The sequence below is a fragment of the Halictus rubicundus genome, chromosome 8 (assembly GCF_050948215.1).
Source record: "Halictus rubicundus isolate RS-2024b chromosome 8, iyHalRubi1_principal, whole genome shotgun sequence".
NCBI lineage: Eukaryota > Metazoa > Arthropoda > Insecta > Hymenoptera > Halictidae > Halictus > Halictus rubicundus.
The window spans coordinates 10,954,644-10,982,513 of NC_135156.1; the positions used below are offsets into that span (position 1 = coordinate 10,954,644).

Sequence of the window (27,870 nt, forward strand, 5' to 3'; positions counted from 1 at the left end):
CCGAGAGATACGCGGCACGTTGAACGATTACATATACCATACGTAAAATACCTACTGCCCTCTACATAGATGATTTGAATTCAACCTAACCTCAACTCGCAATGCTTGCATGTTCTTTATGTATGTTTATACGAAATTACGATAGCAATCGCAGCATAACGATGTACGAAATCATTGTATTACAAACGAATTGGTAAATGAAAGTAGATATTATTGATTTTGATTTACCGTTCATAGAAAGATTGTCGAGACTTCTATCAAGAAAATTGTTGGAGCTCACTCTCTTCGTGTAATTTTGAAGGTTATGCCGGCAATCTTTCGTAAAAGATCTGAACACTAATAGTGTACTTGTTGTATTGCGAGCGAGAATACAAATACAGGATGGACGAGGGTCTGACCGCACCGTCTACGTTTGAATTGAAATTTTCGAAGCAAATATATTGCGTCGAATTGTCGCCATACGAATGGTCTCAAAATTTAATCTGCATTGCTCTCGCCGAAGAAATTGTTATCGGTACTATTAAATTTCAGGTAAAGATTTCTTGTGCGTATGTTGACCGTTTAAAACAGAGATAACTTCGTTCAGAATTGTACACAATTTAAAACAGAAGCTAGTTTTGTGATATTTTATTTAATAATAGTAATAATTATTATTTATACGTATTTAGGAGGAGGATGAGACAGTGGAAGATTTTACGTATAGTCGTTATAGAACGTTTAGTCACAATACCAGGCCTCACGCTATTGCTTGGAGTCCAGAAACCTGTTTAAGCGTGGTATCGAAGGTGTTGACGTTCTCCGTTGCTGGAGCTGATTTTAAAATAAGATTATATTGTAGTAATACATCTGATAGCACAGTATGGGAGGTAAAGTAGTAAACAATTATTGATGAATACATTGACCATCAAAATATAAAATGATTTTATTTATTTTCAATAATAATTTTTCTTTCATAACGTAAGATGGAAGGACATAAAGACTATGTGAACTCCATTTGTTATGAAACTGAAGGTAAAATATTGGCTTCTGTGTCTGATGACTACACGTGTAAGCTTTGGGCAGTAAATGAGGAAGGAAGGTGTATTTCTACGATGTATTTAACATCGCCTGGAATGACTATACAGTTTCACAGTGAAAAACCTGGCAAACTCCTTGTGGGAGAAAAGAATGGTCTGATTCACATGTACGATATACAAAGTCAACAAGCAATTATGTCTCTAGATGCCGATGTTGTTCCTTTAATGTCAATCGATTGGGCATCTAATCCATTTAAAATAGCTGGTCTGGCTGCTGGAAGGTTGCTTCTATGGGACTTATCAAAATTTAGGTAATGTAAATAGATCTAAATCATTAAAAACTAATTGAATAATGCTTGTTTTACAAGAAATATGCATTCCTTTTCTAGTTTACCTCTAGACTCAAATCCCCCTCATATTGAAGGTGGATTAATAGTCAAATTTTCTCCTGCTTACGATCATTTAGTTGCAACCATTGGTAAGCCAGATAATTTATTAAAAGTAAGGAATCTAAAATCTTATCAAGAAATACTTTGTGGTCAAGTTAAGTTAATAGGTGGAATATCGTGGCATTATAAATTGCCATATATTTGTGCTGCAAGCGATAGAGAAATTCGTTTTTGGAGAGTAAGTGCGAGCTGAAGACGGTAATAATATTTTATCGGAAATTGTATTATTTCATAACAAATAAAAAAAATATTTTGTAAAACTTACAATAATTAATATAAATAAAAATCGTATTTTTCTCATCATTATCGAAAATTGAATATATTGTCGAGACGAGATACATAATTTCTAAATTATTTAAATACAGTGAGGAACATGTGCTTTAAACTTCTCTTTCTATGTAGCTTAGATAGTATGTATGAAAAAATTCAGAAAAAATTGATGCGATATGAAACTACCTATCTACTATTGTACGTTTTTCTTAGAAAACTTAAATATATTTAACATTTGACTTTATTCCTCTGAGGTAGCTTTCGTCCATGCTGTAGAAACTATTTCTAGAAACCTAGTTTTAAGATGTTCATCTAGTAGTTTGCTCCCTAATTCATATGCTTTGCTATGAACCATAACTGGATTAGGAACACAAACTAGTGTCTCTTCAAGCTGTTTCTTTTCAGCTTTAAACGCATTTAATTCTTGTACAAGAAGTTCTGTATTTTTATCTTCTTCTTGTGTTTTACCTAACGAAATAAGTAATGTGTCCATTAATTAAAGTAATAGCTTTATGAAAAATAAATTAGGTAATGCTTATACAACTTACACAAGGTAGATTGTACTTGACTTTGTAGTTTTTTAATTTTACTTTTTAGTAACCACTGCTTGATTATTTGGTTATTCAGAGTATCCTCGATCAAATCTTCTATCAAAGAGATGTAAATCTGAATGTCGAGATTAACAGTTTCGTCATCTATGTTATTTACACACCAATTCAACAAAGCATGGCACAAGTATGCTCGTAAACTGACTGATATAGGATAATCAGTTTTTGCAAATATGCTTTCAGCATCCTTTGGATTTCTAGCATCCAACTTTAGAATAACTTGCAACAAAAAGTCACGCTCATTTTCAACATTTTTTGGATACAACGTTTCAAATTGAGTAATCACACCTAATGCGGCAACAATATGTTTCAATTGTTGTTGTTTATCAGAAGAAATTAATGCCAATGCAACTTCATAGCTAACAGTCAACCACAGCTGAAATAAAAAAATTCATAAATGTTGCAATTACATTTAATATTGATTGGACTTCGAATATATTTTTACCATCTGTTCATTGTCAATGGTATAACAAAATTTAGTTTGCCGTAAGTCATTATAATAACAATAATAATCTTTACAAGTTGTCTCCAAAACGTGTAACAGATCGTCATTTAGTTCTCCATTTAACCACATTTGTATTGTTTCAAGCTTTACATTTTTTTCAATTAATTTCTGAAGCTTTTCTAAAACTATTAAATGTATTTCCCGATACTAAAAAAACATGCAAACATTAATATTTATTAGTGGTATCCATAAATATTTTATAATAATATAGAAAATAATAATAACATACCTTAAGGTAGGGAAACTTTGTGATTATGTCCTGTACCAAATTGTATTCTGATTTTTTTAGAGCTAAAATCATTGCTTCCTCAGCTAAAGATTTACTAAGAATATCGTCGTTACATAAAAGTGCAATTACAGCTGTGGTTATTAAACTACTGGCATCTTTACGCAATGAAAGATATTTTATCGTGTCGGTAAAATTTCCCAATTTAGCAAAACTAAAAATATAATTCGAAAATTATTTACCAGATTTCCAGTATGTTTTTTTAATAGCATAACAACTTACATGTATGCAGCTTCTTCGAAACGGCCAGTATCCGCACTATGTTTGGCCCATTTTTCTAATACATTGGTCAGGATTGGATCATCAGGTTCAACCTTACATCTTGCAAGAGCATATGCTTCTTTATGCAAATTCGCATTCAGGAGTGCTTCTATAGCTTCGTAGGTTTTATGTATACAAAGAAAATATGTTACAGCTTTGTAAGGATTACCGTCGCTTATTAATTGATACGCATACAATTCACACATCTCTTTCCATGTCCTAAAATATACTGTAGTTGTCAGATTGATTTCACAATAATCCTAAGTTATTACTTTATACTTTACGCAATAAATACATTAGTTATGCATACTTCATAGATAAACTAGCTGAAAGTGAAACGAGGAAGTCATTGAGGCGATTTTCTTTGGCAGCTTCATCCAAGTTTTGTTTAAGATTATCACACCATACATCCATCTCTGTAACTACGTCGTGTCTATCTTTTTCGATATGAGCACATTCTGTGAATAAAACCACGTGCAATATAAATATGTGCAATTCATTATAATATGTTTTATGATAAGGAGGAATTCTGGTTTAAATGACTGGTTTCTCGCGAATAACATTGGCGTTTGCAGCATTTACAGTTACAAGTAGAGGTGTCGAAAACCTGTCCCGATCCCGCATAAAATTCTAAACCAGAATATCCCCTTAATACTAGAAATAAAACATCCGAAATAACTCGTTTTGACCGATTTGATAGTTTTAATGTTAATAATGAACAACTTACTATCACTGTCGAAAAATGACATAAAATCATCTTTTGGCGAGAACAATAATGACGTCATGTAATGGGATACATCTCGATAATTCTCTTCCGAGTTCACATCCTCACCTTTCGCACTTTTTACAATGTTTACGAGAGAAGTAAGCAAACTAGTTTTATCATTCATTGTTTTAGTGCTTTTTGTGAAGTATGATGTTCTCTCGGCTTTTTTCTTTCTATCTTCTTTTACTACTAACGTTTTTGATTCTAAAATGAAAAATTCATGTTTGATATTACAAAATAACATAGCCATAATAAAGAATATTATTTTCATACTTTGCGCGAATTGCGAAACATTTGATATTGAGCACTCTGATATGGAATTAGTTAACTCTGATACACCATTCATGACTGAAGCATCAGTGATTTCATTTGTTTTCGTTTGTTTCTTTTTATGTTTCTTAGCTGGATTTTTTTGTACTGTTTCTTGCGGTGCAATGGCCTTATTGTCTGTAACTTTCCATACTCGAAGAGTAAAATCAATCGATCCTGTTATGATATAATCAGGACTTAGTGGACTCCACATACAACACAGTACTGGACCAGAATGACCTTTATAGGTGGCGATTAATTCTTCTGTTTCAACATTCCACACCTAAAGAACGATAACCCTTACATGAAGGAAATGGGAAGTTATTGCCGGATAGTACTGTCAAGTTTATGTTCTTACCTGTGCAGTAGAATCATAACTACCGGATATCAACTGTCCGGTGATATACGGATTCCATGCTAAACAAACAACACTATGAACGTGTCCCGTTAAGGTGGCTACGATTTCGTGTACTTTATAAGAATCACATTTCTGTTCATCATCATTTTCAGTTGAATCTTCTGTTGTTGTTAAATGGTTCATTAAATTGGATAAGTTTAGAATCATTATTGAGCATGATTTATAAGCAACGGCCAAGTAATTTCTCATTGGAGAGTATGTTAAGTCTGTTGCTGTACTTTCCGGATGCCACACTAAGCAATGCACCATGGCAGAGCCGAATTTAGCGTACCCCCGCTGTTCTAATTTACGATTAAGAAACGAAATTGATCTGAAAAATGTGAGAAAATTTGTGTATGATAACGTGTTGATTTCTTATTTTCTCTTAAATTTATTGTATACTTTATAACATACCCATTCTCAAATCCTACTGCTAAGCATGAAAAATCTGGCTTCCAACTGAATTCTGTACAATCTTTCTTGAATACGGATTTAGGCTCTAATTTAAAAAGTATAATTACTATTATAATTACCAGTACATTTATCAAGGGGAATATGTAAGATGTTACCTTGATTTGGTTTTACTGGATCATAGTACACACATTCTCCTTCGGCACAGGAGTATAAAACGTGGTGTTCACTTTCCGGATGAGGACCCCAGTGAATAACATATACTATATTTCTATGATATTGTCTATATAAAGTAGGTGGTTTGTTACTATTTGTATCAAAAACACCAATTCGACCTTCCTCGGTTGCATATGCCAATAAGTTTTCTTTCTCAGGATGCCATGATATCTAGATGAAAAGTATAAAGTTGTGCGATTTACTTTTTATTTTCACTATTTTACAAATAACATTAAAAATGTGTTCTTACTGTCCGGATTTTTCCCTTAATCTTTTGCCATAAAACTGTTATATCGAAAGTATTGGTATGTCCTTCTGATAAATTCCACAACCTTATTGTTGAATCTCCAACTCCATACGCAATACGCGAAGTCTCTAATGGGCAAGCTGCAATACAATAGACATATCCACCTTGTGTATGCACATCATATTCTATTTCAACATTATTATCTTGTACCGCGCAGCAAATAAGTCTGCGATCTTGTGCCAGGGTCCAAATTTTATGCCTGTAATTTGTTTAACATTTGTTTCCTATTTTATAAATCGCACTTTAGATACAAAACTAAAATTCATTCATTTCAGAATTAGCTGTCCAGCTACAATTACAATTAAACTGTCACCTTTTCTTGATTCTCCAATCTTCTATCACATTTTCTTGCCTATCTGGTACATGTGCAATACAAAACAGACCTCTAATGTGATGCGCATGTACTAGCTTGCAAGTAGGTTTGCCTTTTGTTATTGTCGACAAATCCCATGAAATTAATTCACCATACGAAGAACTTGTAAACAATAATTTAGGTTCTATCCAACGCACAGTGATCCAGTTGCCTACAGCTACATTTAATTTACTTCTGTGCTGGCAAGTGACAATGGGAACTGCAGGTAATGAAATCGTCGTTTCATAACGTCCATCCTTACCAGCTCTCCAAATATAAATTGCTCTACAATATAGATGACAACTGTTGTATTTGTGGCAATTCATCATATTTAGAGATCATATTTAGAAATTCAAGATCGGGAAAGGCTCTCGAAAATTTCGGGATTCCCGAGAATATTTGCCTAACATTATTTTACCTAACATTTTCGGGTTTGTGGACCCTTTAATTACCTGTCTTTCCCACCAGAAGCTAAAAGTAAATCTGCATTATGATTTCCACTTATAACATTCTGCTCTAAAGGACACCAAGACAAACTAACTATCTCTGTATCGTGTCCTCTCAATTTATACGTCACTGATCCTTTCCCTTCAAAATTAACTATATAAACCAAGCCACTCTTAGAACCTATAGCCACAAGGTATGGGTGATGAGGGCAAGAGGAAATACAGGTAGGTGCCACTTTCCCCAATGAGATAGATGAGGTAATATTGAAGTACACATTCCATGACAATATGCAACCGTCAGAGCTTGCAGCATACAATAAATAAGGAGTTTTGTATGACCAATCTGTTCCTACAGCTTGTTTGTCCTAAAAGAAAATAGCAGATAAGAAATAATTATGCAAGTTCCATAAAGTGTACATTTACATCTACTTACTGTTCCAAATGAATAACTATAAACTGTGGACAATGTTTCGGTATCCCATACTTTGACTATATTGTCATCTCCAGTAGAAGCCATTAAGTTGCTGTTCACTTCTACAAACTCAGGAGTAAAGGCAACACAAGTCACCCTGTATTTGTGAACATTCCGTATTATAAAATGGCTTACTGCTTTCTCGTTTTCATTGAACTTTAGAATGGTAATTGCATTTCTAGCCCCCCATGCAACAGTTCCATTATAAGAGCAAGCAAGAATATTGCTTAAATACCAATTTGGCGAGGGTGGCAAAGTAATTTCATTCATTTTTGTATGCTGAAATCTAAATAGAAATCAATTTAAAATATCATATTAAACAAGTATTTATAATGTTTTAAGTTTAAGAACTTGAGATTGTATTGCATGTAAAATATATATTTAAAAAATAGTAATACATAAAATAAAAGAAGTATTATCGAATAATTTTTTAATAAACGTGCAACAGAAATATGCGATTAAACCGGTACAGAGAATATATTTTTTATTGAAAGAGCATTTGAATGTCATTGTTTTATAAATCGCTTGTTTCGTTATTATAAGGTACTATTTCACAGAATATTTTACAGTGAAATTATTCTTATCTACATATGTAGATATATACATTTATAATAGTACAAGGTACAATTTCATCGTACGTTGCACAGAACCTTTCGGCAGCATGACAATGTAATCGTTTACTTAATTATGTGATATTTAGTACGAGGTTCTTGACGTTTAGACACTTCAATTGCAATTAGACAATTAATGTTCAACGCTTAAAGTATTTGTTTACCACGTGTTTTATTAAAATTGATTCCCGAAAGAAAACGGAAAACATTCCTAATTTGTACGCATTGTATTTGAAAATGTGTAAAACATAACCCTAAAATCATAGTGATCGTGTTACTACATAAAATGAAGTAGTCTACGACAAAGTGAATAATCGGATTTGCAATAATTAAATTATTTTTGTTTTCCTTTTTCTAAAACAATCGCGTCCAATTACATAGATGAAGTTGTTTGACAGTTACTTGTTATTGTAGCTTATGCTGTTTACCACAATGGCGCCAAAATTCGAATTTTTTATATTGTGTTGAATTGTGGAGTACGTGTTATAGAAATTAAAATAAATATTTTCACATATTATCACATCGTGAAACTTTTACCTGAATTATTTTTTCATGTAATAAATAATTTACAAATTGAAGGCGATCTTAGCTATATTATCTCATATAATATATTGCAAAAATTCTTCAATAAAATTTTCTAAAATAATTTTTACAACATTCTTTGTTTCAGTGTCTTCTTATTATTCAGTCGAGGTTGCGAAGTGCAAGTTAATGAATCATGTTAATGAATAGATATATATAGTATACAAGTTGAGTTTATAAATGCTGTATCCGCCAACGAGACATCATAAGCATCTTGCGTGCCGCTGTGTCCTCTTCGCTAAAAATATGGACTAAATAATATTATTGGATATTAATAATAATAATCTTGAAAAATAGGTCGTCGATTTTTCAAGTGAACAATTTTCAATATGAAATCGCTAATCGTCTTCTTATCCTTGTTTATCTTTTGTAACAATGCCGAAAAGTTCAACGAATCTTATGAAATTAATGATAACTTAATTTCACGCATTTTCAATCCAAGCGACGATCTCAACACGGTAAGCATAATTAATTATTTTTAAATTAATGAGAATAACTAAATTTAACTTGAAATCTATAAACTATGAATAGGTACATGCAACGCTAAGGGATGGGGTAGGTCGTCATTTTGCCGGTTTCAACTTTGTTTACAATTACGTACAGCCCTTCGAAGTTTATGTTTTACAAAATTCATTTTTATTTTGGAAGTTATTTATTAAATCTATTTATTCATTTTTTATTTTTTATTATCCAGAAACTGAAAGATTAAGAAAAAATTTTTATTTGGTAAATTTCGCTTGCAAGATCGGGGGTTTAAAGATTAACGTAAGAAGATAATTTCTTCTTATATTTTTGGACGCCATGAGATCAGCGATGTAATTGAAATATTTAATCCATTTATACTTATCCGTTTTTCCCATAAACGCATAAAATGCTGTACTCACTAAATTCTTTCGAATAATTTAAAAAATGTATTTTACAGTTGCAATTGATAAGAAGAGAAGGGTATCCTGCAGAAGGTCACGTTGTAGAAACAGAAGATGGCTACCTTTTAACAATACATCGAATTCCGGGAAAGCCTGGATCACCTGCGATCTTTTTGCAACATGGTGTACTCGGTAGTTCGGCCGATTGGGTTATTCTTGGTAAAACAAAAGCTCTTGGTAAGACATATCTTATCTATTATAAACGTTTCTACCACAAAACGTTATATTGCACGTAATGTACTTATGTATATAAAACAGAACATTGAATTACACATATAAATAAAATATTCTACGATGCAATATTATTTTAACACTTTACCTAGCTGCGATTAAACAGTCTTCATTTCAACACTCAAAGATTGGTAATTGCAGACTTCTTAACAAATTTTTCAGTGACGACAGAAACCAGTAAATTATTTCGAATAGCCTAATAATTTTCTTTAGGATTATTCTTTAGAAGAAAATGATTGAGTCTCTCTTTAGCTGTAGTGCAGTTATTCAAAAATCTATTAATAGATTTCCGCCTGACCAAGTGTTAACATATTCAGGATGAGACTGACACGCGCGGTCTCGAGATAAACGATGATACAACATTAATTTTGTCACTCATTGATGTCGCCGCATAATCTGTATCAGTGACGCATACTAAGTTCTTTATTGATAAATAAATGCTTTCTCGATTCATTAGACGTGTATTTTGTTTTTAAATTAATTTCCGTTGTAAGTGATTACAGATACTCTTTGGTTTTTATTTTTAAAGAATTTATTTTATTTTATTTATTTATTTATTTATTCTATTTTACAGCTTACTTATTAGCTGACGCGGGTTACGATGTCTGGTTGGGCAATTTTCGAGGGAATACTTATTCAAGGGCGCACGTTAGGATGACCACCTGGGACCCTAAGTTTTGGGACTTTAGGTACCTCTAATCAGGTTTTATGGAATATCAATTTTTTATAATATTTATATAATATTACTAACTTATTAAAATAATAATAGAAAAACTACTGTACTGATAATACATCATGTATTATCCTCGTTGCGATTTACGGGATTTACGCACATAAAACACGTGTTAGAAAAATTAGGAGAACAAAGTAGAAACTGAATGAACCGATCATGAATGACCGATTTATTCACGTGTGTAATTGTCTTTGCAGTTTTCACGAATCAGGCATCTACGATCTACCAGCAATGATCACTTATGTGGTGGGACAGAAAAATCGCTATTTAAGAGCGTATATCGGTTTCTCCATGGGTACGACCGCTTTCTATGTAATGGCCAGCGAGAGGCCGTACATGACGAAATATTTACAATCGGTATACAGTTTGGCCCCGGTAGTGTACATGAAACACGTGCAAAGTCCATTGAAATATTTCTCGCCGATCGCGACCAATTTTAAGGTAAAAGACGTCCGAGAAATTTTAAATACATTTCACAAATCATTTTAGAGCGCGCAATTTTAATAATCTTTTTCTTTCCAAAATCTAGAAAATCTTCTTCTTGCTCGGGGAAACGGAATTCTTGCCGCAGAACTTCGTTATAAAATATTTAGCAAAAACTGTGTGCAATATTTTTTCCTGGCAGAAGAAAATCTGTGCAAATCTGGTGTTTATTATTACTGGGTTTGACGAGGCTGAGTTTAACTATGTAGGTATTCTGGAAAATCTGTTTTGACCCTCCGATGGTGGACACTTTTGATGATTTCATTGCAGACGTAGCTAGATGTACATATTTTTTAGTTTACTTCTTTGAGATCAACGTTAATCCTCTTACTGGACTTAGTATAAATATCTAACAACTTTAAGTGGCTGCTGAATGATTATACAATTTAGATCGAACATTTACAAATCTGGCTTAAAATGGATCCAATTTCCGCCATCCAATGGTTAAACGAAAAGTGTATTTTATTAATTAGAACAGATTCAATTTTGTTCCTATTCCAGTCGTTGCTGCCTTTGATTTTGAGCCATACGCCTGCTGGCACTTCGACCAAGACAATGGTCCATTACGCTCAAGAAATTGGGTCTGGATATTTTAGACAATACGACTATGGCCTAATGGGAAATATGATGAAATACAAGAGCTTTCATCCACCTGCGTATAATTTGTCGCGGATTACGGTACCGATAACATTGTTTTGCGGCAGAAACGACTGGTTATCTAGTTCTGAGGTACGTGCTTCGAAGTATTGACTACTTAGTATAATTTATTCTGATGTGAGCTTGATTCATGGAGGTTTTTCTACTAATTGTTTTGTATTTTTCTTTCAGGATGTGAAGCGCTTAATGAACGAGCTACCTCATCAACCAACAGTCTACGACGTGCCATACGATAAATTCAATCACATAGACTTTTTGTGGGCTACCGATGCTCCAAAATTAGTTTATAAAAAGCTACTGAGTATGCTTAACATCAGTATGCGATAGATAGCGATTAAATCTATTAAGCAATTCTTTAGTTTCAATGCTTTTTAGTCTTAGTTTTCATTATTACAGATACGTATTGCATGCAGGATCTCCAACGCCAATGATATATAATAGACATTTTTTATAAAATTTTTAATCGTTAGAGATACGTAATGCATGTAGGATCTCAAACACCGATTTAGGTGATTTAGGGAAAAGTTTACTTGATATAACGCATCAGTAAGAGAAATCAACTATTTGAGTTGTCATTAATTTATTTGATGACTTGAGTATATCAATGTTACCATTAGTAATATTGATTATATTAATTATAGTACGTAACTTATTCACGTTGCCATATTAGGAAGAATAATTGTGTTGTATTTGATTATTATTCAGCTCTCTGATATTATTTCATGATTCCTAAGTTGTGGAGTTATTTCATTTATACGTACATTGACTGATAAAAGCAAGCAGGAATTTGAGGTAATGAATTTCAAATGTTTCTATTTTGTTGGGTGGGTAATAAAGTATTTGTAAAAATTAATAATAAATCGTGTTACCGTGGTTTCTGTTTGTGTTTGTTAAAAATATATTGTAATACTAAATTGCTATTTGTATTTGTTTTATAATGTCAGGAGTGTTTGTTGATATATTCCCTATAGAAATTTCAAGAAAAAGTCACTTTAGATGGACATCGGCCACTCGATGTGTGCAACATGTTCGTCCATAATGATGTAGTGAACGACCGGAAGTAGCGAAATTGCGATCGATGTAGAGCCTTGCTCTAAAAGCGTATATGAAGAATACTAAACGTCGTGCTTGGTCTTTGCGTTGTGCGCATTATGAAAACAAAAATACGTTCTAATTCATACGTGGAAAATCCACAGAGCCTCTATGAGCATATACACGCATAATAATAATTGTATTACTTATAATGATATGATTTCATCACTATACATTTCACTATCGTTTTCCTTGTGCGATTAGAAAATAATTCCACCGAGATTATACATATTGAACCGTAAAAAATTATACAATAATTACAGTGATTTTAAATTTAATCTGAAATATATTTTTGCATTTAACTATGTAAGAACGATTATGGATTAGTTTCTTTGTCCTCTCACGCAGGTTTTGTTAACATTACTTTACAAAAATAACAAAAATATGTCTATCGAAATTTTTAGCTATTCTCTTTATAATGTGTATCCAAAGAAATAAGTTTCTTGAATAATTTCTCACGGATGCATCTTTACAATCGCGATAATCGTAAATTAAAAATGTTAGAACCCGCCATTTTGACGGGTCCCGTAAACCTAGCGTCAAAAAGAAAATAGCGATCTCTATTTTTGGCAAAGCTTTGGAAATCAGATGTTATTGCCAACGTTTACCCTTCTAGCGTCGATCACTCTCTTATTCTTCGAACAGGATATTTCGAACGTGTGAATGACGGTGGTCGTGAATAATCTGCCCAGCTGATCGATTCGGTGGTGCATCCTGAATATTAACCCAACTTAGGCATTTGTCGTTCAGCTGGTGTTACGCAAAATGTATTGATGTCATAATCCCACGGATCGGCCTACAAAGCCATGGCCTACTTGGTTAAATTTCAGGTACAAATTTCTATTCCGGACGACAAAATATCGATGTATCGAATAATAAAGTAATTTTGCAACGTTTGGCGCCTGGTTACCACTTTGTTTGAAACGTTCGACAGCGCTGTAGAAACCAAATGGAAAAAACATCGATCGGTTGGTATTCCAGATAGAGAAGACCCTTTAAAAAAAAAAAATACGTCCGATCGAGGTGTGGTCATCTTTTCAAGGTATCCTTAGATTTCTTCTATCGAAGAAGCGTCGCCAGTGACCGGGCGACGGTGGGCTCCGTCGATGATTGTGCAATGGAAAAATACTGATGGGCAAAGCGAGGGTCCCTCGGGGATTCTTCAAGGATCAACTTTACATACGAACTTTGGATTTTATCATGCGCATCTGCACGATATCCTTATTTCGTCATCGTTAAGTTGGGGGCGGGGGGGGGGAATGAAGATCGTTTTCCGATCGATAGCGTGACCAACCTCCGATTTGGCTGAACGAAAGCCACCGTATGGTCACCGTAAAATCGTGAATCACCGAAGAAGATTTGAAACAACTGAAGAGGCATCTATAAATGAATTTTATAAAGTCTAATGACCCTAGTGTATATACCTGTCCACAGTTGACAGAGTTACGACTTACGAGGTGACGTAGCTCCGGTTTGTGCGCCATACAGAACTCTGGTGTCCTGAAACCACGTTTAGCGCTATACTTTTATGTCAGATACTTGCTCGAATATTTATTTCTGGTATGAATTATGTGTTTCATATTATTGTCACTGCGTTTGCCTACGAAAGATATTTTCTATAATTGGGCCTGGTCTTCGTAGATTCGCGATAAGGTAGAGTGACTACATTACCGTCAAAAAATGGTTTTACGTGCCTCAAGTTTTCGTCCTTATATGAGAATATTTTGTCGCTGGTAAAGGGCTCATTGGAAAGAGGAAGGTTCAATCTAGTGCGCGCTGGTCAGGAGCTGCCGAGATTATGCAGATATTTGGTAATATAAACGTTAGAAGTAGGCCAAAAATTGACGATGCGCATGCCGTGGAATCCAAGCATTTTTATGCCATTGGATGAGTTTTCTGGATGAAATCGAGAGCAGCGCGCACTAGAAAATATCTCCAGCTACAAATTGAGCTATATTTTGTCTCGATTCCCTGCGAAATAAAGCCAAAAACTTGAAGCACGTTTCTGACGTCAGAATTCACAATATCGATATCCAGAGCAAAAAATGTGACAAGTTTAGTCACAGACCCGTTGGATCAAGACCAAGACGGATCTTACGTTTGTTTCTGAAGGCTGTGAATGGAAATTATTAATTAAAAAGTCACGTGACTATCCCGGGCCCTTAATCGAGCCAAAGGGCACCGGTACCGATGTAAAACGATAAAATTTCAACTTTCGAACGTGTTAGTCGGCGATCCGTAAAAGCGTGCAAGGATTGCGAATTTCCATCGTGGCAAAGCGTCGCCGCCGGCTTTTCTGACGAAACGAGAAAACAATTTTCATCGTATGGGGAAAAAGACAAGGTCACGCGGTCGAGAAAGTTGCCCCGTAACAGGATTTCCCAGGTCAGAAACCATAAAAATCGCCCAATGGTTCCTAGGGATGGAGAATTCGAAACGGCTGAAGACGAATCGTGCGGAACCGACACTGTCGACGGGGGCTCACCCGATCACGTACCGATTCGCTACACAACAATGGAAGCATAATAACGCGCGCATGTGTCGTACGCGCCACTATCGGCAGCCTTTCGCGCACTTTAATTTGGTTATCATACCGGAGTACCGTTCGTAATTATTCGAACGGTAGTGAATTTTAATTGAATCCGCGTGATTATTATTTGAGTCGGCGGCTACTCGAAGATACACGCCTGTTAATAGGACGTGGCGATGAATTTATAGAGTGTTTATTTTAATAGTTATAAGGCACCATAACGAGCGAGTGAAACGGATTAGAGGGAAATGCAGGAAGTCCAAGGATAAACCTATTCGATCGTTGTGCACTATTTTTAGAGCCCCATAAAACAATCACGCGGAGTTAATGAACTTTTTACATTATCGCTCTTGAACTTTAACACTGTGATTATGCAGAATTTTAGAGAACGAGGGGATTTTTTTTATTAGTGTTTATCATTTCAATATTTCAATATTTTTTTCATATTTCGCAGTGATTATAAATGTTCAAAAATAAGGAAGAAATATTCAATTCCAGTGTTGCAGTTAAAGTGTCGTTTTGATTTTTCAAATGAAACCTGACAGGCAATACATTTTCGAGCGTTTAATGAGAGAGTAATCTTAAATGCAATCAATAGACGAGATCGTATAATTATTATTGGGGCGAGCCGCTGAAAGTACAATGCCAGTTAGTAGGACACGATGAAGAATGTATTCAGCGTTCATTTAAATATTTATAAGGTGTAATAACCAGAAGAAAGAATTGGAATTAAATTACGATTATAGCGTCGATGGGCGAGGTATAATTAAATGAAGCTGCTCGTGCATCGAATAACAACCGACTGAGGAAGGATACACATTAGTAAATGAGAAAACGGCGAGGACGGACAACAATAACAACAGAAGGAAGTATCGCACAGCTACGAGAATAAGGGTGAAAGTGGTGCACTAATAAAATTGTTAAAATTGTATGGCGACTGATGTATGAACGATAGTTTGAACACAACTTTAACCGCAAGAATAACAAAAATTACAGGTATAGTTAACCGGGAAGCAATTCTAAAGCTGGCAGAAGAACAATCTGCAGACTTCAAAAAATAGTTTCACTATTCTTAAAAAAGAACAAACAAATACAAATTGTTCGAGAAAATTCTTTTTAAGTTCAAAGATTGATGTCTACTACCAGTGAATGAACTGTTACTTTCTAGAAAGCACTTGATATACATTCGCTTGCTGGCCAACAGTCTGCGGCCATTGATCCAGTATAGTTCTTTGAGGGTTGCAAAATTGTCAGTAGAGGATGATAAATACCCTACAAACCGAGAGCGTATACTATAATCATTTATTTCCGACACTTCTACTCGGAAATAACATATTTATCAAAATAAAAATCGTTCTTCGATATTTACCGCGACGACGTAAACGATGATAATCCTTTGAAATATCGGGTTGTAAACGCAATCTTTACGTTTATGACTCAAATTTATCAACTCTAAACGTGTCGATTACTTTATAGAGGAATTACGACCGAGGTGCATAGATGTGCTAAAAGTGAAAATATAAAGTTTGAAACTTAATGTTCTGTACGACATAAATAATATATTTTCTAGAGCTTAATACCAATAATGTCAGTCTTTATCTCTGTAATAAACTCTTTCTTCTTTAATCTTGTTCCCTTTACATGCAAACTCCTGTTAAATGCCCATTCAAAATCCCTTTATAAACACAATGGAAAAGTAAAACAATAGAGCTAGATATTATCACCTCTTTGTGAACTGCAGACAAGATATAAAAATCATCGGTTATGACACTGGTATGCACTAGGATGGTGCATATGCAATGTCCGATTTCAGAATGCAAATGTAACGAAGCCTTTTGATCTAGAAATACTATATTATAATTTCAAGGTACAAAGCTCACCAGTGTTTAATTAGATATTCAATTTTGATTTTAGATAAAATTTACTTCACTGTTAATCGATGTGGTTGTCGAGTATAATGGTGGACGCCATTGGTCTACCTTGACCAATAAGTTTGACCTTCAAGAAGGTAATGTTTCTCTAACGTTACTATTAAAAATTTTAACCCTTAGCTCTCGAACGGCGAGTGCAAGGCGCCACTAAAAATTCCTGTATCATTATTCAAAATATTTGTTACATTATTAAATTTGTTTGTATTTAATAAATTACTAAACATTTCAGTACTGTACGAGTAAATTGCACCATTTTCGTATGTATAGCATGAAAAAATATATATAAAAGGGAAACATTCTAGGTCGGAAGAAATGTTTCGTGTCAGAGTTAAAATGGCTTCGTGTGCAAAGGGTTAAATTGCATTATACAGCCTCTTGCGAAACACCGATTCGACTGTCCTTTACAAACACAACGGCGAGACCGAACCTAAGCAACGTAGGACCAAAACGGTGTCGAAAAAACAAAAAGCGAGATACCCATGGGTCCCAGGTAGTTCGGAGCGCAGCGGGGGGTGAGTTTTCCCCGAGAGGGTGGCATCCGGATTTTCCCTGTACCCGGCGGGGGCGGGGGGGGGGCGAGCAAGAAAGTCACGAGACACGCACGTGCGTGCATGCGTGGCCGGTCGGTTGTTCGGGTGCCTGCCGCGTGCTGCTCGGCCCGAAGTGTAGAAGGCGCAAGGCGAGGCAAGGCGAGGCGAGAGAGACGAGGCGAGAGGCTAGTAATACAGAAAAGCCACGGGGCAGAAGGAACAAAAGGAGCAGAAGGAGAACAGGAGGAACAGAAGCGAGCTCGTCGCGAAGGTAGAACGCGCCGCGTGTACCGTGCACTTGGTGTGTACCGTGTATTGAGAGACAGAGAAAACAACGATCACGACGGGCTCGAACTCGAGAAGTTGAGTCGGCGAACCGAACCGCTCACCGATTCCAAAGTCCGCCGGTAGGCTCAGTTGTCTCCGAACCCCCGAACAGTTCGGATGTAGCTGAACCTCGTCTTTTTCCATCGCACACGAACTCGGTTCTGCCGCACCAACCCCCCTGGTGCCAACCAAGTTCACACGTTTTGTGACAATCGTTACGGTTCGCTCGCGTGCGTTCTTCGTCAAGCCGAATCGCCGACCGACGGTAAAACGAAAATAAAAGAAAACCGGGACGATTAAGAGTGTTGTTCTCCGAGCCCGGGATAAAAAAAAAATAAAAGAACTCGCGTTCCATCGATCTGACCCGTTGAAATCGTCGCGGGAGAGTTGTCCGAGGGAATTAGAGAACACCGGCAGCAGAAGGACAAGAATCGGCTCCCGGCGGAGAGGATCGTACCGTTAAAACGTAAGTGACCATCTATCTTGTCCAAGATTTCATTGAACCTCGTCCGAGATCTCGTTCGATTTATCGGAGGATCCGTGCGGTTAGATCCCCCGCGAGGTGGATCCGGGCTGAAAGGCCCGCAGCCGCGCGTTTTTTCCGATCGGTTCGCCAAACAGATCGGCAGCCGCGTATGCACAGTTACTTAATATTTATCACTGTCGACCTCATTCATTTTGAGCCGTCGCGTCGTCGTCGGCTATCGACGTGGAAAACGTTGTCGTGAAATCGGGGATACACGCGTCGCGGGGAAACAGCAACAGGTGGAGAGAAGGTGTCGCGCACCCGATCGGACACGACCGATGGAAACCGAGTCGGACCTGTCGGAAACGGTTCGCCGCGTTGAACCGAAGTTGTACTGTGACAAAATATTACCGGGGGGAATTTCGGCACTGGGTCCTCGATCGAGGATTACCGAATTCGACGCGGGTAACGGTAACCCGATCGGAATCGCGGCTCGGTGTCCTACTGGCGGCCGACCAGCCGCGACTTCTCACTGAATTTTACGAGCGACTATGCGAGCCGATAGCGAGAAACGAGAAACAAGTCGCCGGTCGCTGCGAATATTCGAGAATCGGCGGATAAGATCGCGGGGGAGATAGTTCGCGCGAACGACAAACGCGAATATCGTTGGATTCGGTTCGAAATTGATTCGGTCTAGTTGAAATCGGAAGGGCCGTCCGAGGGTTCCGTAGATTTTGCGGATCGAGGAATCACGTTGGCCGAGTTGTCGAGGATCGTCGAAGCCACGCTGAAGACGCAAACCATATGGAGGACTTGGTATTCGTCGGGTATTCGCAACTTTCGATCGAATATCCGGTTCGGTGACACGCGTCGTCGGCTGATCGAGACAGACGTTCCTCGAGAATCCGGGGAATCTGTGAATAGCAATGATCCAGCGCCGCTGCTATCATAGTAATGCTGTTGGAGATGGAATAGGAATACCGCAGGGGTGCAAGATTCTGTCGCGGATAGCTATCTTTATTTTTGCGTACGCGTTCGTTGTAGCAGTCGCGATCGCTTTGCTTCTTATATTTTCGTGTTTTAACTGTCGCGTCCAGCGGTGTTTTGCATGCATTATCTAAAACAAGTTCGACGAACACAGTTTACTCCGTAAGAGTTGCAAGATTTTATCGTGGACACCCATGTTCAGTTTTGCACGCATTTGTTCCAGTGGTTTGGGTCGCGAACGCTTTCCCATGTTTCAGTTATTGCATCAAGTGGTATTATCTGTGCTGTTTGAACTAAAGGCTAGTAGGTTTAGATATGCTCCACTTACTCCACAGGCATTCGAACACTTGTGGAATCTTCGTTCATTTGCAACTAAAATCTCTCGATACAGACAATCGACTGACCAGATCGAAGTCGTAACGTGAAAAATATACAAACAGGATCGTTTGTAATTTCTAAATTGCGGTTTCTTCGGTAAAATAAAAATTGTCTGCATCGGTTACAAGAAAGAGGTGTTACACAAAAATCGGTATCACCTTCTAATAATCTTAATAGGTTATAAATTCGTCAGCTGTTCCTTCTACTTTATGTTTCGCCCGCTCGTTTTTGCCAGAAATGCATAAAATCAACAGTCGTGTAAATCTCCCAATAGAAAAGATCCGGTGACCGAGTCGAATTGTATCAAGAAAAAATTAGCTGGTAATTAATCGCGGAATGGAAAGTGAAACAACCATTTAAAAAAAGAAAAGGCAGGTTCGCAGTGTTCTCGAATCGATACTTTGCACTTTGAGTTCCTCGCCGGAGGCCTATAACGAGACCGCGAAGCGCGCACGTGTTCCGTAACAAAAAGATTTTTCGGAATGTTATCCGACGGATCGATCGGCATTTCGCCCTTCACGTGCAAACGTTGCACTATGATCGATGATTGTTCGCGTTTCGTTTGCGGAAAACTCCCCCGCCCGCGATCCTGTTATGATGTATAATTGCTCCGAAATGACACAGAGCGCAGGAATGTAAACGCACGGCGTTATGCTCGCCGTTCGCGTGCACAGCTGCGGCGAATTATTACTCGGGGAAAAAGATTTTTGTTTCCTCGGATCCCGAGACGGCTGAAAATCGGCCGATAGGACTTTATCGGGGACCCTCCAGTTTGATAGTGGCGAACGCCGATAAAGAACGATCGAAACACGCTCGATCGGATCGAACCGACCGAATTGGATCGATTCGGACTAATTAGTCGCGCGCGCCGGCCGATTTCACGGCTTTGTTTATCGACGATCTCGTCGAACGAGCTCTGCAAGGAGTGCAGATTCTTTTCACGTGAAATTGTGTACACGTTGGACACCTTTCCCTCGCGTTGAATTGCAATTTGAATTTGTCTGCTGAAAAATAAAATAAGCCGAAGTGAACCGCTGTTGCAAAATCAATATATTAAGACTAAAAGCTTTTGTAAAATTCCTCTACAAAATCGTGCATCGTTAACAGCAACCTCCGATCTGATTTAATTTCGTTTTCAAGATCTCGTTTCATTGTCTTCGTTTACTGCATCTTGCGAGACTCGTTGGTCTTATTGGATCGTTTACATTTATTAACTGTCCCTCGTGCTTTCCATTGGTCGAACGTTTCCGTTGTGTCGGAATTGTTTGATAAACTATTAGCCGTCCGGCGTTAGGTTCGCTTCGTCTGCAGAAAATTCCGCGCGGTCCGCTGTGTGCAGAGGGAAGCTCTAACAACAGCGACAACAATGACACGGTGTTTGATCTCCGGTAAAATATTTTTCCATAAAACGGCTCGGCCGGCTGGACAAGGGGAGACACGGCTTTCGTATTTATTCAGATTACTCACGCATCGCCGTGAACGACACGCGTTCGCCAAACGTTCGTCAAACACGGCTTCTTCGGAAAAGTTTCCATCTTGGTACGGGACGATGTTGCCCAATGGGATCGTGATCTGCTACTAAAACTGGTGATCTTGTACGGAGATTCTGATGTTACTGGGGTAACCTTTGGAGGACGAAGTGGGTGAGAGATTGAACGCGAGACTTGCTCGATCGAGCTGAAAATGCAGTTAGGATGAAAAAGTGCAGTGCCATGCACCTTTTAAAGTGGAGTAACTTTTTTTTAAAAGTGGACTGTACTTTGTTTGTAACCTTTTGGTATGGTTAAATAGTTGATTCTAGAATGAGCTATTTCTTTTGAAATTTTGTAGTAGAGTGAAACTTGACGATGAAAAATTAGCAGTTCGAGGAATATTTACTGAAATATTCTCTGAAAAAACAAGTGACTCACGCTGCATTTACTAATGGAGATGTATATTATTACTTCTGTTAATATCTTTAGTTGCCAACAGTTACTGAGAAATACTTAGCGGCTTGCCACTGCCAAGCCACGACTATTACAATTGCATAATAAAGTCGTGGTTTAATGGAACGTTCATAAATCCTTATCCTAAAGGAAAATGTAAAAATTGATTAATGTATTCCGTAAAAATTAATCGATAAGATTAACGCCTGACACGGGCGATGATTATAAAATTAATGAAATAGTTGAATGAATAAAATAATGGCGTTTATGAAATGCTAAAGTTTACTAGGCGATACTTTTGCATCACAATGGCGTGATATAGTGCTTCCTAAAACATTGTGTTTCCTTCAAACGTACCAGGTACTTAGTACTCACGAACGGAAGTGTATATACTAGCGAAGTATAATGACGCGGCTTTTGTGTGAATTAATCGAATTTTCACATGATTACCGAGCCATTGTAACAGCGCGATTCATTCATCGGCACTGCGTACGCTTTGCGATTTGCATTCGTGTTGACAGGATAACGGAGTTTTTTTTTTTTTACCGAGAAACACTGAGAAGCTTTGACATTCATCCGAACTGGAATACATTCGTTGAAGGAAACAATAGCGGAAGCGCAATGAAGTACCAATTTTATGCATCCGTGACGCACAAAGTGCAAAAAAGAATGCAAATTTCCACTACGGAAAATCCAAATAGAGATTCTCTAAGATAGGTCGTTGATGTAAATAAGTGATGGAGCACGAAAGAGTTAGAGCTGTAAAATCATCTACGACAAAGTTGGCTTTTTACTACTTTTTTTTAAGTTTAATAACTCTAAGGTTTTATTTAAATATTCCTCAAACTATGTACCAAAGACTAAGGTATTAACTTACATTTATATATTGGTTCATAAAAACTCAAGTAAAATGTATAATTATCAATTTTTTTGCATTTTTGCTTAGCTTCCCCATCGTGCCCCCTCTTCTCCTACAATGCAATTCTTCGGATAACGTACATTCTTATTTCACAATGAGCAAATACACGAAGATTAATTGTTTCAGTAAAGAGAATCGGAAAATCATCCTGTATCGTTTAGAAGCACCAATTATGATACATTTATGGAAGGCAAATTACTACACTTACCGAGCACTAAAAGTGATTAGCATGCACGCCTTATGAAGATGCCTCGAGCGAATTTATTTAGTCTTCCCGCGATTTTTGTTACGGTACGTGCTCGGATAAAAAAATTCATTCGATCATTCCCCGCGCAGGAATTTTTCTGTTCGACCCACCTGTCCTTGAACAGTCGCCCCACTGTTCGTCCAAAATAAGAAAAAATTCAATTTTGATTAGTTCGTATTATACCTAAATAGCGTTGAACTATATAAAAGACTTTAGACATTTGAGGTTCGGATAATCGAGGTTTTAGACTCCTTCCAATCGAATCGTCAAAAGACAGCCACACACAATGCTGCAACAGTTGATAGCATTAGATAAGTGTCCGTTTCTTTCGCGTTGATGGTTTATATTTAGAACGATTTCTTCGGCCGTGCCGCGATTAATGCAACGAGACGAAGATACTACTAATTACAGCGACTTTTTAGAGTCCTTCCAATCGGATCATCAAAAACAGTTTGCTAACAGTCGAAACCATCAAGCGCCCATTTCTTCCGCAGGCGACGGTTTACATTTCGGACAGTGTCTTCTACCGTGGCCCGATTAGTGCAACGAGACCGATGGTAAACCACTAATTACACCGACTTTTTCGTCAAAAATAGCACGAACGTAATCAGTTAACGAAAGCACCGTGCGTTCATTTCTTCCGCGCCGATGGTTTATATTTAGCACGGTTTCTTCTGCCGTGTCCTGATTAATGCAACGAGACGACGTGGAACCAGGAAAACGCTCGCCGACTTGTTATCTCTGTCACGTATCCGACGAACTACGAGAGACACGGGCCTCCTCTCCCATTCGTTCCTCGTTCCTCGAAATGACTTCTTCTTTTTTTTTTTTTTTTGCTTGCGCGCCGGTTCGCGGTTTTCGATCGGCACTCGAAAGCCGGGCTAATCGGTGTTTACATCGGTACCTTCACCTCGCGCCTCGTTGCACGATCGAAGACCTCGACGAAATCGAGGCGCCGGTAGTGTTGCAGTCGGTAAAAATAAAACGCAAGCGCGGATCGTTTAAGCAGATTTACGAGCGGCAACATAAAAACTCGTTTTACATACATACGTTGCCCGACAACGTCGAGGCGTAGTCGTTGAACCTATTCTGCCTCATCGGTGATAGATTTTCAAAGTCGGCGCTCGTGTTGCGCCGACCTAGAAACAACTCGGAAGGAAAATAACGAAAGAGAAACACGCGTCGAAGCGGTTCGCACAGCGGATTTTCTCGGCGAGAAAATCGTAAAAATTCATCATGTACAGAATCAAATTGGAGGTAACAAATCTTATATAAACAGGACCGACTGTTTCACTTTTCTCAAATGTTCAAATAATAAGTTTTAGGGAAACTTACGTTCACCTTTAGCGGTAAAATTCTGACTAAATCGTTCTCGAACGAATGTTTGGATGACAAATTTTTTCAGCGATTATCGTGTAAAGATGTAGTGCAAAGTTTTAATAATTAATCGTGTCTTTTTTTTTGTTTTAAATTGCCTTTTTCTTATTTAATTTGTGAGAAATGATGCGAGAAAGAACTGCGATGCTATTTTGCCGAATAAAATGGTCCCTATCGGGTCAACACGAGACGAAGCAATGCACGCAAGTCGTAGAATGGCGCCCATTCATCGAACCATATTGCACGGATCGAGATTGTCTTCGAGCAGCTGTTCACGCTGAAATCTGTTGTGGTCTGTGGGAGATTTTGCAAGCAATGCTTTCGTCGAAAGATGATCGCGACATTACGAGACCGTAACTCCAAGGCTGGACACGGTAAAGGCTGCATAGTAGACGGCACGCTTGCGCCTTGGAGCATTTCGTTGTGAAACGATTGAAGCATTTACGAGTCGATCGTTCCCGAAGACTTTCTAATCCGTCGCATATACATACAGGGTGTCTTGCTAGGTGTGCCGCGTGCTGCGAGTGACAGATTCCTGAGCCGAAAATTATTAACTACGCCGAGAGTAAATCGTAAATTCGATGTGCAAAAATGCACTCGCACGCCCGTAATTGGAATGAATATAAATCGAATGCTGTTAATATTCTGAGAAGGTAATATGTGCTTCTTAGAGGGTACGCCTTAACATAGGAAGCGCATAGTAATCGCGAACCATTGTCACGTCCACCATAAAGTCCCCATTTAGACTTCGTGTTTGTGCGATAAGCGGCATAGAAATTAAATAACACGATTAAGATATCGCTAATACACTACCTACCGATGGGGACTTAACAATTTGCAGAAGTTTTCGATCCACAGATAAGAATTTTTAAAATCAAGTTAGCAGGAAATAACAGTGGATCAATTTAAATTTTACTTTGATTCGTACAATGTAAAAAGAATATTTTTAATTCTTTCACCATCTGCAACGTGATTTGAAAATTATTTATAGAACTGCTGTTGCTTAAACTACTTGTAAAATGTACAAAATTATCTTCATTTCCTAACGCACGAATATTTATCACGAAAATAATTGATTCAGTGAGCAAATAATATGTTCGCCAAACGAAGCCTTTCACCAACTCCTCTACAGAATAAAATTCGACAGTTGTCCTCATGTTCGAAAGCGCGAGTATTTCTCGCCGAAGTAATTGAATGAATGAGTCGAAACAAATTTACCCACTAAATGGAGAGTTTCGTTGGCTTCTCCGCAAAATGAAAAATTCAATGAAACGTTTCCGAAATCGCGTATGCAACAACCGCATAAAATTCGCCTCGCGATCGCGGATGTATCTCGGTTCGAATACTTTCATGTTTCCGTGCATTATCTCGACCTTGTGCCTGATAAAAATGACGTCCGACGCCGTTGAACAATGGTGAATGTTATTAAAAGATCGTGCGCGCCTGCGATCCTTCGTGGAACCTGGCATCGAATATCGCAGATAATGGCGGACAAGTTAATGATGCGTTTTATCGTTGGCGCAATAATTCGCGGGCCACTTCGCGTTTTCACCGGTTTGAATGAATCTATTTTTGGCTCACGGACCTAACGCGCGTATGTACACGGAATTCGGCACACCTCGCCGCGGCGCGTGAATTTTAGCTACGCGCAATAATATTCGCGATATCATACTGCGTCCGCGCACATTTATTCCGATGCGCCGATAAAAGCGTTCATGTACCTGCAAGAATGCGGCAAGCGGAATGCCATTCGTCGATTTTCGCCGGGGACGTTCGTTTAGGCGTTTTACCAAGTTCCTTTTTGCCAGGTGACTAAAGTTTTCCGACATCTTTTGTACATTCGTGTACAAGAATTCTATGAAAAATTAGAATGAGAATCCAGTTTGATTTTTAGCATTGATTTTGCAAGTCCTTGGGAATTCTCTACAAAATATATGCGCGTTTACGTCCCAGCTATTTTAGGTTGCCAGTTTTTGTACAATGCTCCTTGACATTCAATGTCTTCTATGCTCAAGTAGCTTGGATAATTTGTTCGAACTTGAATAATTTCTTGCATTAATTCGTCGGGCAGGTTCGAGGAACTTTCATAGATTTCAAGCACGAATTCAACAGACACTGGCGTAGCCACTGGTGATTTTACGTAAATTTTCAGCTGTATTTTTTAAATCTTTTGTGTTTATACGAAGGGTGTAATATTTTTGTTAGATTTTCACACTGTGTAAAATAATATTTTGATTCATTTTGACGGAAAATTCTTTTCCTTCGTCAACCTTTATATTGAAATTAACTATATTTGAAATAGATATATTTTAAGAAAAAAGGGACACGCAGAAGTGAACAGTATAATAACCGGTTTCTTATGTCCTTCTCAAATGTTAAACCATTTTAGAAAAATTGAGAACCCAAGTTAGTAAAAGTAGTATTATTATTAAAAACCTACAGGAAGCAGTAGATTTGAATTATTTTACAGTATTGTTTACGCTATATTTACACTATTATGTGCAATTTTTAAATTCTCTGCGCACCACAAAAGTTTTAAAAAATTAAGACGTTCAAGCTCAAATACATTTTCAATTGACCACTAAAGACAATAACGAAACATTCAATTTATACTTTCAGTAACATTTCTCAAGTTTACAGACACACACGCGCATGCACACTTTGAAAAATTCAAAATATTCACCCATTTCTCGCAATAATACCGCACCGAAAATAGCTAAAAAATCTCTGACAGACGAATGTCGATTGTAAAGTGTTTTGAATAGCATTTACGGCTGAATTCGACAATCCTCATTCTACTTACATGTTTCATAAACTAGTATCTTCCTCAGCACCTGCCCGCACTGCTCTTGTTTCCACCAGCTCATAAATTACAGCTCCATCATTTTTCCATGAGGAGCTCAACGTTCGCGTCCAACGTTCTCGACTATTCGACTATATTCGTCTTTGACGAGCCGGCTTCGGTATTGTTTAAGCGCAACAATAACGTAAACCTAACAGCGGTTCTTGCATCATTCGGGTCACCTTTATCCGTATTTACCAGAGCCGTGTATACGGGCGACCACGTACCGTTGAGAAACAAATGCGAAGATTTTCGAAAACAGCGTGGTTACCGGCTGGAAAAATTATTGCTTCGACAGTATCGACCGGTTCGTGACTCTGAATTCATTTTTCGATGTTAGGAGAAATACAAAAAAAAAGAGAGGATAGAAGAAACGAGGTGATCTCTGGATTGGGAGAACTTCGACTGGCAATTTCTTTCCCGCGACAAAAGAAATTATGAGAAAAACGTGGTCTCGTGGCCTTCGGCGAAGGAGGCTGCCGGCATCGGGCGGGGCAACTCGAAGTACGAAGTACTAATCTAACTGTACTTCGACCATTACGATCGGGATTTTTTTTCTCTTCCTTCTCTCTTCTATCTCTTCTTTCCCGTCGGCGCGCGGTCGTGTCATTCCGTTTTTCCTGTATCTCGTTAGTTGTACGATCGTGACTGCCCGGTTCGCCGCGGACTTTTCAGTTTTATTAGCATCGGTGTTCCCTTAATTGCGCGCGGTTAGTCACCGCTTGGAAAAAAAAGAGCCAGTCCCGCTAACAATAAAATTGTACGGTAATTACCGGTTGGCTAAAAAATTGACGTTAATTGGTTCTCATGTGCGGATCGAAATTTCCACGACTATTTTTTTTCTCACCAGAACCGCAAGATGTGTCACTCGGTTAGGGCTTCTGCGAGAAACGCTTCGCAATCTGTACCGTGTTCCTTTTTTCTAGGTTTGACGGTCACGTCGTTTCGCTGACAGCTGATGATGGCGCTGCCAGTGTGTATTCTGAGCTATTCGCTTCACCACCGTCTCCGATAATAATTAGACT

General features: G+C 37.8%; 4 protein-coding genes across 10 annotated transcripts in view; 3 read left to right on the forward strand and 1 right to left on the reverse strand.

Moving 5' to 3' along the window:
* The first annotated feature begins 20 nt into the window (after positions 1-20).
* Positions 21-1,979, forward strand: Nup37 (nuclear pore complex protein Nup37). Of its 2 annotated transcripts, none has more exons than XM_076791846.1 (5): positions 21-163; positions 302-531; positions 669-866; positions 963-1,327; positions 1,406-1,979. In XM_076791846.1, the coding sequence occupies exons 2-5, from the start codon at positions 382-384 to the stop codon at positions 1,656-1,658; spliced, it is 966 nt and encodes a 321-aa protein (XP_076647961.1). In that variant the 5' UTR covers positions 21-163; positions 302-381; the 3' UTR covers positions 1,659-1,979. The 2 variants fall into 2 exon arrangements, with proteins under 2 accessions (XP_076647961.1, XP_076647960.1); XM_076791845.1 differs by having other exon boundaries at positions 91-193.
* On the reverse strand, positions 1,757-26,962 carry Rig (gem nuclear organelle associated protein rigor mortis). Of its 5 annotated transcripts, none has more exons than XM_076791832.1 (16): positions 26,807-26,962; positions 7,033-7,357; positions 6,606-6,964; positions 6,115-6,438; positions 5,745-6,000; positions 5,437-5,665; positions 5,282-5,366; positions 4,829-5,198; positions 4,435-4,753; positions 4,123-4,365; positions 3,706-3,853; positions 3,357-3,614; positions 3,078-3,288; positions 2,789-2,995; positions 2,284-2,719; positions 1,757-2,203 (listed from the first exon to the last, which is right to left on the reverse strand). In XM_076791832.1, exons 2-16 carry the CDS (start codon positions 7,339-7,341, stop codon positions 1,977-1,979), a joined length of 3,981 nt encoding a protein of 1,326 aa, XP_076647947.1. In that variant the 5' UTR covers positions 7,342-7,357; positions 26,807-26,962; the 3' UTR covers positions 1,757-1,976. The 5 variants fall into 5 exon arrangements, with proteins under 5 accessions (XP_076647947.1, XP_076647949.1, XP_076647948.1 ...); XM_076791834.1 differs by lacking the exon at positions 26,807-26,962 and adding an exon at positions 7,983-8,074; XM_076791833.1 differs by lacking the exon at positions 26,807-26,962 and adding an exon at positions 7,847-7,936.
* Positions 7,745-12,237, forward strand: LOC143356285 (lipase 3). 2 transcript variants are annotated; one of them, XM_076791842.1, is made up of 8 exons: positions 7,745-7,834; positions 8,353-8,722; positions 9,187-9,367; positions 9,996-10,110; positions 10,352-10,595; positions 10,684-10,842; positions 11,139-11,366; positions 11,466-12,237. In XM_076791842.1, exons 2-8 carry the CDS (start codon positions 8,594-8,596, stop codon positions 11,619-11,621), a joined length of 1,212 nt encoding a protein of 403 aa, XP_076647957.1. In that variant the 5' UTR covers positions 7,745-7,834; positions 8,353-8,593; the 3' UTR covers positions 11,622-12,237. The 2 variants fall into 2 exon arrangements, with proteins under 2 accessions (XP_076647957.1, XP_076647956.1); XM_076791841.1 differs by having other exon boundaries at positions 7,761-7,900.
* Positions 17,603-27,870, forward strand: part of LOC143356284 (UNC93-like protein) — a 51,450-nt gene continuing 41,182 nt past the window's right edge. Inside the window, exon 1 of the mRNA XM_076791840.1 lies at positions 17,603-18,170. The gene's annotated coding sequence lies outside the window, so the exon portion shown is untranslated. The remainder of the gene's footprint in view (positions 18,171-27,870) is intronic.